The 11,740-nt window shown below is 40.6% G+C and overlaps 1 protein-coding gene across 3 annotated transcripts; it reads left to right on the top strand.

The window, feature by feature from the left end:
* Nucleotides 1-211: 211 nt before the first annotated feature.
* LOC142379004 (ADP-ribosylation factor-binding protein GGA2-like) lies at nt 212-11,401 on the top strand. Of its 3 annotated transcripts, XM_075464055.1 has the most exons (16): nt 212-364; nt 1,680-1,764; nt 2,164-2,239; nt 2,835-2,933; nt 3,709-3,832; nt 4,019-4,119; nt 4,194-4,274; nt 4,359-4,496; nt 5,451-5,661; nt 5,766-5,942; nt 6,033-6,100; nt 6,183-6,295; nt 6,450-6,610; nt 6,779-6,948; nt 7,098-7,208; nt 9,334-11,401. In XM_075464055.1, exons 1-16 carry the CDS (start codon nt 322-324, stop codon nt 9,442-9,444), a joined length of 1,869 nt encoding a protein of 622 aa, XP_075320170.1. In that variant the 5' UTR covers nt 212-321; the 3' UTR covers nt 9,445-11,401. The 3 variants fall into 3 exon arrangements, with proteins under 3 accessions (XP_075320170.1, XP_075320171.1, XP_075320172.1); XM_075464056.1 differs by lacking the exons at nt 7,098-7,208; nt 9,334-11,401 and having other exon boundaries at nt 6,784-6,901; XM_075464057.1 differs by lacking the exons at nt 7,098-7,208; nt 9,334-11,401 and having other exon boundaries at nt 6,450-6,671; nt 6,779-6,853.
* Nucleotides 11,402-11,740: the final 339 nt, after the last annotated feature.

Below are 11,740 nucleotides of genomic sequence, written 5' to 3' on the forward strand. Positions count from 1 at the left end.
AGTTGGTTGAAGTACGGGTGAAGCAAACAAAACGAAAGAAAAACAAAACTTTTCCTCACTCTACAGAAAATATGTGACAGAATAAAGTTTTACTTTGCTAAAAGATCAATAGTGCTCCTCCCAGCCCAGTGCAGATGCGTTGGTTGGGGGGGGGGGGGGGGGTGTGTAACGTGTAACTTGGTTGGAGAGTCAGAAGTGTGACTGACGGAGCGTGAGTGTCACATGCCACCATAAACAAGCGGCAGTTTGACACCTCCGCTTCTCCCGCAGAGACTCTCGCAGGTCAGCAACTATCTCTGGACCGGTAGGAGACGGGCGGTAATGGCGAGCTGTGACAGCCAGGCAACTTTTGAGTCGTGGCTCAGTAAGTAAACACGGAACGCACAAAAAAATAACTTTATTCGATTTATTTCCCTGCTTCTTGTTGCGACGCAGCGCTCGCTCGCATCTTGTGGCTTATCCCCTCCAACGGTCCCTGTTAACGGGACGTTTATTGGCAGCATTCGATGCTGCAAGAAGACGTTTTATGTAGGATTTAATGCTTGGTATGTCGACTGTCTTTAACTGTGAAAATTAGTTTAAGCAGCAGTCTGGGACAGGAAGTTGCTTAGCCCGTGCGCGTGCTTTTGTCTGCGCCTACGGTGGGCGCGCTCAGAAGTGAGGTAGAAAATCCTCATGATATTTTCTGTGTGTAGACGGTGCCTGCGATTTAAGTGTTTTTACGCAAGTACTGTGGCTAAGTACGAATGTAAGATGTGTATGAATGTTTTTCCTTTAGTGACACCTCACATTAACATTTAACTATACAAGTACTGTACTTTTAATCCCACAACATACAGTTACTTTATTAGTTGCTAACTAGTTGCATTACAAATATAATTTCTAAAAATAGTCCATAAGAAATTATGCCATAAACTAACCAACATCAAAAGAGTTGAGCTGAAATGAAATTGAATGACATATTTGATTAAAAAAATAAAATACATGAATAAAAACAAGGGTAAAACTACAGCACAACCTAACATGTGGTTGAATGTCACCCATCCATTGGTTGGATATTTGACCACTCCTTTTGGCAGCGTTGGTATAGTTCAATAAGAGTTGCTGCTTTGCTGACTTTGAAACACAGTCCACATATTACAGCTGATTGATGTCAGGACTTTGAGACGCTCACCCCAAAAAGCTTGATGTTAACCAGATTTAGGTTCAGAGTGTTTAGAGTCAGTGTCCTGCTGAATCACCCAGTTGTGTTCAAATATCAGCAATCGAGCTGATGATTTGAGGTTATTGTTTTTTTTTATCGTTTTATCCTCTTTGTGCAATCTACTAATTATACTGATAGCAAAACAGCCCCAGAGCATGATACAGCCACCACTACGATTAACAGCAGGTTTGGGGTTCTCAGGGTTTAATACGTCACAATTATTAATCTATTACTCGTTCATTTTGAAACTATGCAGTCTGCAGTCCAGATTGAATGCGTTGACATTTTTTTCACATACACATAAAGAAACTAAAAATCACAACAACTCAGTCATCATTATTAAATGCCATTGGTTAGATAACAAATAGTGTTTCTAGGCTTTCGTGTTTACTGTTGATAGATATCCGTAAACATGAAAGTCTTTCTAATGATTTGTTTTTGTGCTCAATCTTCTTTTCTTGCCAAATTGTTTCAGATAAGGCCACAGACCCAAATAATCAAGAGGACCAATGGGACTGCATTCAGGGCTTCTACCAGCTTGTCAACCAAGAGTCCGATGGGTAAGCTGAGCATAGGTTTAGTGATTTTTACATTTTGAGCATTTTTTTGCGACCCTACAAGGGTCTCCTCTGCTGTTTTAGGCGTGAGCTAAAGTTGCAAGTCACTTGCTCCTGACAGTTACTTTCATGCAGCTGTGGCGTTGGAGGAAGAGCTGCAACCATAGTTTTTGAGTTGCAGCATTTTCAGATGTTGTAACTGATAAAAGTGAGGAGGAACTATTTTGCACTTTTTTGCACGTGTGAATTATAAGGTCTAATGGTAAAGCAATTCAAAGTCAGACACAAATTGAGACATGCCCTGATGCTTATGACTCTCACTCCATTTCTGTTTGCTGCAGACAGGTATGACAATTTGTGGAAGCGGCCATTTTAATGTGATTTAATGTTTTCTGCTTTCAGGCCACAAGTTGCCTCTCGCCTTCTTGCCCATAAGATCCAGTCCCCACAGGAGAAAGAGGCTATGCAGGCTCTCACTGTAAGTAACCAGACTACTCACATTTATATATAACTTGAAGCATGTTACAGTGTATTCAAATCAGCATTTTCAGCTGGGAATTCACCAGATATAACTGTTAAGGATTGCTTAACTTTTCAGTGTGTATCAGTGTGTGGACACACAGTGCCCATCTGTTGTTATTTCACGCACTGTGGTAAAGTCACGCTTTACATTCAGCATAGTATCTTCAAAGACACGGCGAGTTCATGGAAAAACAAAAGTCTTTGTTTCATCTCTGGGAAAGGACGGTCTTGTGAATGATTTCCGTAGCTGAAGTTTAACCACATGAACGAGAGGAGATAAAGATTAAATCTGCATTCAAGTCTGCTGTGACGTCACACAGACTCATGTCTGGGAAGACCGCTTCAATCAGTGTATTACAATGAAACGTAACTTTTCGAGGGTCGTGTCCCTTATATCATCTGACATTTACGGGTGGTTAACCACAAACATGCAGCGATGAGAGCTGCTCCTGCTCTCCCTTCTGAATTATACCAACAAAAGGATTTTCTTTCGTTTTTTCTCTTTGAAGGTCTCTGGTTGTAACGACTATCTTTTGTTTGGTCCTTTCCAGGTGCTCGAGGCTTGCATGAACAACTGTGGGAAGAGGTTCCACAGCGAGGCTGCCAAGTTTCGTTTCCTCAATGAGCTCATCAAAGTCTTAACACCAAAGGTACTTCTAACTAGAGTCACTCACTGTCATCTAACTAGTTAAGTTCAGCCTGCACTACGAGCAAGGTCCTCTTAGAGAGAGAATAACTCGCTTAAGTGTGTCCTTTGTGCTTTCTGTCCCTTTCAGACCTTTTATATACACAAAATAAATCTATAACAAACTAGAGGAAAAGGGAAAAAAAATAAACCTGTACCCTGATCAGAGAAATTAATTAAAACTCTAAATGCTCTGCTGAATACCGACAGAAACACACTGAGCGTTTTAAATATCCTTTTTACGATATTTACAAATAGTCTAACGGAAAACAGGTATGTATTACTTATTGTTAAGATTGTTTTGCCCAAGCAAACGCATACCAGCACTATAAAGTAATAGAAAAATACTTTACTAATACTTTGTACATATATTTTTATTATTTTATTTTATTTTATTATTATTATATTTTTTGTTTTATTGCACCAAACAGACTAGGCCAAATTCCTCGTGATGTGAAAATGACTTGGCAATAAAATCTTTTCTGATTCTGATAAAATCTTTTCTGATTCTGATAAAATCTTTTCTGTTTCTGAAAATACTGTGAAGACAAGCACTACCAATGTTATCCTAACCCCTATAAAGAATATATGGAGTTTAAGTTAGCCTCACATTAAAACATGATGTTCTGTGGACAAGGACAGTGTTGTGATGGTTTCGTGCTTCTGTTTCAGTGATTTATTCCATTAACATGAGCCTTGTCCACATTAATACCGTCCCATGACCCACTTTTTTTGAGCAGTACTTCGGCGCATGGACTCCACAGAAAGTTAAAGACAGAGTTACGGAGGTCCTCTACGGCTGGACGCTCTGGCTTAAAGAGGAACCTAAGATTCAGGAAGCGTACAGCATGTTGAAGAAACAAGGTGAGGAACAGCGCAGAATCAAATGATGAAATCTTTATGCAAGGCTGCTGGTCTGGGGAAAAAAACACTTCACTTTAAACTGGAAATGAATGTGACATTTCCTGTCAGGCTGATATTAATTGATTAGTTTCTTGATTATATGTTCTCTGAAGAGGAAAAAACTGTTTTGTTTTTCACTTGTTTTAGGCATTGTGAAGGAAGACCCCAAACTGCCAGACACAGTTATTATGGCTCCTCCACCACAAAGAGCCACAGAGTCTGTTTTTGACCAAGAAGACAAGGCCAAGGTGAGTGCTGGTGATGGTACTACAAGAGCGCGTCTTCTAAATTTCATCTCGCTAACGCGTCTGTGTGTCATCAGCTGCTAGCAAGATTATTGAAGAGTGGTCGTCCTGAAGACCTGGAAACTGCCAACAGGCTCATTAAGAGCACCATCAAAGAGGTGATGAGGGATCTGCTGGTGCTGGTTATCATGCCTGCACTGATCATTGTACAAATGAACTTTTCTCTCTGTGTGTGTTCCTAGGAGCAGGACAAGGCTGCAAAAGTGTCAAAGCGGGACTCAACCCTGAAGGAGGTGGAGAACAGCACCAAACAACTCAGAGAGCTGCTGAATCAGCACATAGTTACTGGAACATCATTACAGCCCAGCGATGATGTGAAGGTACGTTGGACATTATACAGACGAACCACGATAAAGCGAGATGGCTTTGGAAGCCAGCTTTTGGAAGTCCAGTGATTGATTTCTTATCTAATTAGTAAGTACTTCAGACTCCACTCATTATCTAGCTTTTCAGCGAACATATAAAACTAGAGGGAAATGATTTGTTCCACTCCCTTGCCATCCCAACATGAATTGACTACATTCCAAAGCGTCTTGTGATGTCAGGAATGTTTGCTGTCGTCAGTCTTCAGGTGCCCATAAATATTCTGTGGTTGAGGTCAGGTGACTGTAGAGGTCAGGACTATAGAGCCCACAGTGCTTTTTGGTCTTAGTTCATAGTTAGTCATAGCTCCTTCAAAGGATTTAGATATGTTTTGACTCATTATCGTGCTCCAGTTCTTCTCCAAAGCTTCAAACAACAGGATACGGTGTGGTATCACTCTCCCACCTGTTGGGAAATCTTAAATTCATCTGTGAATAGATGAATATCCTCAGATGTGAAATGCTCATTTATCTTTGCTCCCCTCAACTGACTGGCGTTGTTTGGCTTCATCTTTCGAGAGCACTACTAGGCAGCTCTCCTTTGACTTGCTGATGAGAGTCTTGAATTCTTGATTTAGGGAATCCTGCATCTATGCTGAAAATGCGTTTGCATCTGACACACAGACTCCGCTGGGATCTTTGCATTTTTTCACCTGTCGGAAACAACAGTGTTTCCCCACACATTGATTTATTTTTTACAGCTGCAGTATTTTGTATTGAAAGTTCAGTCGTTGCTTACCAGTCATCTCTGACCCAACTCGAGCCGTGTTAGTCTGCCCGGACAAATAAAGTTACATGTTGCCCCACCTAACCTACAGAACATATTACGCATTGATATCTTATCAGTGTGTAGAAGTGTGATTAAAACTATAGCCACCCAACATTTGCTCTTTCTTTCTCTAACAACTGTAGTCGCTGTATGAGCGTTGCGACCGGCTTAGGCCCAGTCTGTTCCGGCTGGCCAGCGATACCATGGACGATGACGCAGCTCTGGCCAAGATCCTGGGGGCAAACGATGAGCTCACGCTTGCAGTGAATGCCTACAAAAACCTGATGGGGAAAGGAGAGTGTAACGGAGGAAGAGCGAGAAGTAAAAGTGAAGAAGCAACAAGTAAAAATATCCGTAAGCCACATTTTGTTATTCCTTTTGTCTTTAGTCTCTTAGGAAAAAACCTCGGCATGTATCTGGCTCTGTTGTATGTTTGATCTAGTTTTCTCTTTGTTTAGCTTCTACAAGCCCTCGAGAGATTAAGAGCTACCACCTCATCGATCTGTCAGCACTGGACTCTCCACAGATCCACAGAAAGGCTGATTCAACTGCATTCGAATCCTCTCCGCCCCTCTTCGCCTCTCCTTTGGATAGCACTCTCTTCTCAGAAGCTGAGCAGGACTTAAATGAATTAGGTGGGCCTGCGTTCTTACCCTCTAGTGTTTTATCTCTAAGACTAATGAAAATGTTTCATCGTGTATTGATGTGGGATTGTGTAATTACAGAGTTTGATAATATGGTCTCAGAACAGACTCAAGGGAATCCAAAGTCTTATTGTGAGGAACTGATGCAGGTGGGACTTAAATCAAAGCATAAAGATTTAAAGGTGTGTTTTATGGGAAAGCTGGTGTAACATACCTTTTCCTTTCTTTTAGCTGAACAAAGATGTTCAAATGACACATACTGAGCAGAACGGAGGGAGAGGAGTTTTGCTGAGAGCTCGTGGGTGTGGGGGAAGCAGCGCTACATCAAATGGAACGAATATTTGGTAAGGATGGCTTTACAAAGGGGGGAAGACAGAAGTGGAGACCCGATGCCTGCAAGATGTCGGCTGGATTGCATTTATGATAGTCTCCACTCGTAGCTTGTTTGAGTTGTAAGCAGCCTCTGTTATAACCTACCTTTGCCTCCTGTCCTGTCAGGTCAGTCCCTTACATGCAGCGGTCGACAGAGTCGGCATTACCGTCCATGTCAAAGAAACAACCAGATGAACTGTCTGAATCTCCAATGAAAGTGGAGGAGAGCTCTTGTCCCCCTCAACCACTGAAGAATATCTTTGTTCCTTTGGAGACCATCAAATCCAGTACGTCTCCTGAAGCTGGATGACCTCCTTTTTACAATGAGTTTAATAGCACTATGCAGCTGTGAGAAACTTCACATTCATTTCTCACTATCGGCAGTAATTTGCAAGTTTAGCTGTCATGCCATTGCTCAGTGGGTGTTGTGTCTAACTGCTTCTCGTTTGTGGCAGGTCAGTTGGAACCGATCACGTTGTACAATAGTGCAGGTATCCACGTGTCACTCCATTTCGCCAGAGACTGTCCACCTGGTCATCCAGATGTCGTTGTAGTTGTCATGTCCGCCGTGAACACATCTGCCCTCAATGTGAAAGACTTCACGTTTCAAGTTGCCGTTCCAAAGGTAAACTGCTCACACTGTTTAAATATACTTGCATATAATGTATGTATGTGTATATATATATATATATATATATATATATGCAGGTATTTAAATTGGTATTATTTCATAATAACAAACAGCTGATTCTCACTTCAACCACTGTCCTGCAGACCATGTCAGTGAAACTTCAGTCTGCCTCTGGGACACACCTCCCTCCTTACAACCCTCTCCTGCCTCCACCTGCAGTCTCGCAGGTCGTCCTGTTAGCTAATCCTCAGAGAGTGAGTATAAATGTGTTTATATGCAGGAATTTTGCCACAGGGGTTGTGGGTGTTGTGCCTAATGTAAACGAATCTTGCAAACTTAGCATTCGAAATGCAGGACATTTGCACACACATTTAGAGTGGTTTTACCTGGTAATGTTCATATAACATAGACGCTGGCTCGGAACACAGGAAGAGTGCACAGAAATGTTACGTGATGGCAAAGATCTCCGACCTCAGATACTCTTTGCATGCCTGTTCTTCCTCTCTCAACAAGGATATGAACTCCAACCTCTGTTGCAGCGTCTCTCAGAAACATATACATGCCAGTTTGATCGCATGTGTTATTTTTTTGGTTTCTCTGTGCTTCTCACCAGCAGCATGCAGCGTACACTACATGGCACCATATACAGACAGAGAGAGAAAGACATGGTTATTGAAGTCCCTTGACAGATGGGCTGTGTTGTAGATAAAATAGGAAAAGGGTGCAAGACAAGTTGTAACCTGTTGCTGCAGAAGCAGATGACACATGTGAGAGCTGATCTACAAACACTGGTTGGTGAAGGAGATCATGACGTGAAAATATATTTCACATATTAGTACATCATGAAATAAGTCATCAGGTTCTTACGAGGTCTTAAAATTAGGTGCAATTGATCAGCAGCACCTGGCTGTTACTTACTTTCTTAATTGCTCTGGAAGCAGCAACCCAAGGTTTTCCTACTTTTTCACACACTGCATCTGCATTTAGTTTTCTTGAAATACGTAATAACAGGGTGAAACACGTCATGTGTCACTCAGTGGGGTTACATGGCACTGAAAGAATCGGATTAATGGCTAAATTACAATAAGACTGAGTTATTAAGTTCATGTAGACACTAAAAATTGGACCGGATGAGGTTACTCGCCGTCGGATTAAGAGATAACTGGGTTGAAAGTCACACTAAACCTGCTTGTAGACGCTGAAGCACGTGATGAATTAGACTTTGCGTTCTGCGCATGCTCGAGATTTTTTCCCGGGGTTGTGACCCGGAAGTCAAAGGAGGCGATATTACTGTTGTTGTCGCCGTCAGAAAGAAACAAACAACGCGATCGAGAATGCTCCGTTGTGCATCGTGTTTGTGCAACAAGCAGCTCATCACAGACCAAATGTAGAGGGACGTAGCTTCAGCTTGCTCTTCGTTCGCCATCTTTCTCCAATGCCTGAGTTTGTTGTTGTTGTTGGTGGTGAAGGGGTCAACAGGAAGTGGCTCTATTAGCAACAGTTGGAATGGGTACAGCGCCACCACACGCTTTGTGCCAATGATTCCATTCATTAAACGCCACATATACTTGGATAATTGCCCTTGCTCAAATAAGGAGTATAATCCATCTACAGCTATAATCGAATTAATCTCATCATGTAGACCCACTGACTGTTCATCTGAGGTCGCATTTACCAGATTCTTAGACCTGGAAGGGACCAGATGATTTTTGACCACGTGGTGATACATAAAACCTTAGCGTTTCAAAATTAGGAATTTCTTTTTTGGGTGGTTGTTTTTACCTCAAATTGAGATATTCTTGTGTTAGAGCTGATATTTAGAAATGTAAACCACAATTAACCAAATAAACTGTGATCAGTTGAATGAGATAATCGCTCATCAACAAAAAAAAGAGAAACAGCTGCAAGTGAGACTAATACACCGATGCAGCCAGTACGGGACAACTAATTCACTGTTTATTGTTCTGAGAAACCCTCAAATTTGAGGAACTGTAGTGAAAGGTAAGAATAGGACAGCATAAACCTATAGTAGAATTTATTTTACAGAAGCGATTTTCCACTTTCGGCATTCATTACGGTTAAATTTCAGTGCTGACAAAGATTTTTAATCTATGTTTTGTGTGCCCCTGTAGATATATGCAACATTACCTCGTTTCAAACCTAAACAGGATTTTTCTGTTTTTTTCTTATATTTGTTGTGCAGATGAGTGAACATTAAAATATAGGACAGACCCGTACTACAGTTAGACACCTTACTCTACATAGTACAACGGCTGAGACATCTTTAAACTTACTTACTCATTTACATCCAAGCACACCTCAGTATTTGGTTGGCATATTTCAACAGTTTCCCCTATAATGTAACTGTTTGTCCTTCAGCGTAAGGTTCGCCTGCGCTACAAGCTGACTCTGACACATGGAAACCAACTGCTGAACGAGACCGGAGACGTTGACAGCTTTCCTGACTGGACCTCCCTGACCAGCCACTGAAAACTCAACAAACTCAGAGTCAAACTCTGTGCTGCACCAAACATCTAAATGCCGACGACACAGAGTAAGTGAACCCAAGAAGAAAAGGAAGAGAAAAGTCTTACAGTGACTGTAGGCGATCGTCATGAAATAAAACAAGGCTGTGATTTTGGACATTTTCTAATTAAATTGCTTAAGAAGTGTAAACTCTATATTGCAAATATATGTCTGCTGTCTACAGTCTCATTCTAAGCAACAATGATGCATGTTAAACCATAAAGTGCAACAGTAAAGGTCACAGTAGCAGTATGTTATCAAGTCGCTGTTTAAAAAAACCAGTTGTTGTTGATGTAAACCAGGAGAGACAGACCTTTGTAAAAAGCTCAGACTGCAGTCAACTCGCTGCTCTTTCTCCATCCACACCTTTTTTATTTTACAGACATACCAACTACATTATTATTATTATTATTATTGATCCAAACACAGAGTCTGATTAGCTGTAATCAGATAAGTTCAATGTCAATCAGCTGATCTCTGCCAGCTGTGAGTCTTCTCAGCAGGAATGATGAGCAACGGCGTAGGTTTCTCAGTGGTGTTTTTGTTGCCATCACATACATATCCCTGGTATTATTTAGTCGACGAAATAAAATGAGACATTTTTGATGAACAGCTTGGAATAAACTCGGTTCTATTTGTTCTTGTAATTGCGATGGCTCTAAAAAGCTCTTGAAAGTCTAAAGACATAGTTTATTATTGATGATTACTATGATGAGCCCTGGCGTGTTATTACCACACGTTCCTGATCAGTGATCACGATATATCAAAAGTGTATCGTTATCGCAGTATCAACACGTGCAATATTGCAATGCAAAGGATTTCTTAAAGAGCACTGCTTTCCACTCGGAGGACGTTCACGTTCTGTCACTAACCAGCATGCAGAAGTACAATGCAGCCCTTGTCAACACACCTGAGATCAGCACCAGATATTGAAATATTTGTTTACATATCGCAGCTCAAGTCATCACTGCAACATTCAACAGTAATATCTCATATCATACAAGTATTTTCTTATATGGTGTAGCCCAGCTGTCCAACCCTGATGACATGCACATGTTAGCAGTTCAGGTGCGTTTGGTTCATCACGTGACTCAGGTGTTTAATATTCTGCGACGTCCTATTGGGCGGCTTCTGCTGTCGCTTGCTCATGTTGTTGTTTGCCGATATTTGTACAGTAATTCTGTGTAAGCTGACATGTTACATGTCTGTCAAGGGCTAGATTTTTTGTATTTATTTGCTTTTGTGTATTTTTAACATCCAAAACTCCCAAAGCGCCTTGAGGTGAAAGATTTGTTTTGAATGTGTATTTATTTTTTACGAATGAGATTTCCTGTAAAGAAGAAAAGTTTTATTTTTCTCCTTTAGGTCACAGACTTGATGAAAACTCTGATGAACCCTTGTTCTGTTATACTTTTGATTACATGTCTGTACTTTTCATTAAGTTTCAACTAGATTAAAACAATTCAAATTAAACTGTCGGCCAAATCTTGATCACTTTGACCGAGCTTTGGCTTAGAAAACAAGAAAGTCAAACTACGCAAAAACAGATCTATCTATGAACCCACGTCAGAAAATAAAGTTACAGAATTGCCAGAACTTCACCACATGACAGTGAGAAATTAGATTAGATCTAACATAATAAGTACCCCATCTCTTTTTTTTTTCTTCTCTCTGCCCATAACTTTTTAACGCAGTGTGTTTCTCTGTGCTGTTTTTGTTCATTTTCTCCATTTTGTTTAGTCTTATTTGATCTTCTCTTCCATTGCATGATATGTATGTGTGCGTAACGCCTCTTTGAAGCTAAATATGAAGCTGTTGTCTCATGTGACCACATCAGTGTTTTTCTGACTGTCGAGCTTTATACTGTATTTAAACGCTTAAAGTTCCTGTCGAGCCCAGAATAAAGAATTGTTTTATCATCTCTCAGATTGTGCACGTCAAAACAACAACGTTTGTCTTCCTTTTTTTAAAAAAAATCCTGTGTCAGGATTACAAAAAAATTAATCTTGAATTTCCTTTATAGAGGTGCAATGTATTTACTGGGATTACGTTTACTATTTTCCGATGACTCGTCAGTATCACGACCACAAGTTGCCTTGTTTCAATCATCTGTTTACTGTAAAACTTCTAACTTAAGTGCTCCACTTTAACAATGTTAAGATTTAATCATTAATGGTGACTTATTAATTTACATGTTGGATTACATCTGTTGGTAATTTTCAGCCCCATGTTTATACAGTATATTTACTATATCTGTGTA

Source organism: Odontesthes bonariensis, chromosome 4 (assembly GCF_027942865.1).
Source record: "Odontesthes bonariensis isolate fOdoBon6 chromosome 4, fOdoBon6.hap1, whole genome shotgun sequence".
Classification (NCBI taxonomy): Eukaryota; Metazoa; Chordata; class Actinopteri; order Atheriniformes; family Atherinopsidae; genus Odontesthes; species Odontesthes bonariensis.

Bases quoted from the DNA above. Each gene is read 5' to 3' on its own strand.
- LOC142379004 (XM_075464055.1), top strand. From the start codon at position 322: ATGGCGAGCTGTGACAGCCAGGCAACTTTTGAGTCGTGGCTCA. The intron at 2,934-3,708 runs GTACTTCTAACT...TTTTTTGAGCAG, and splicing joins TCAAAGTCTTAACACCAAAG to TACTTCGGCGCATGGACTCC. The intron at 6,296-6,449 runs GTAAGGATGGCT...CTGTCCTGTCAG, and splicing joins TCAAATGGAACGAATATTTG to GTCAGTCCCTTACATGCAGC.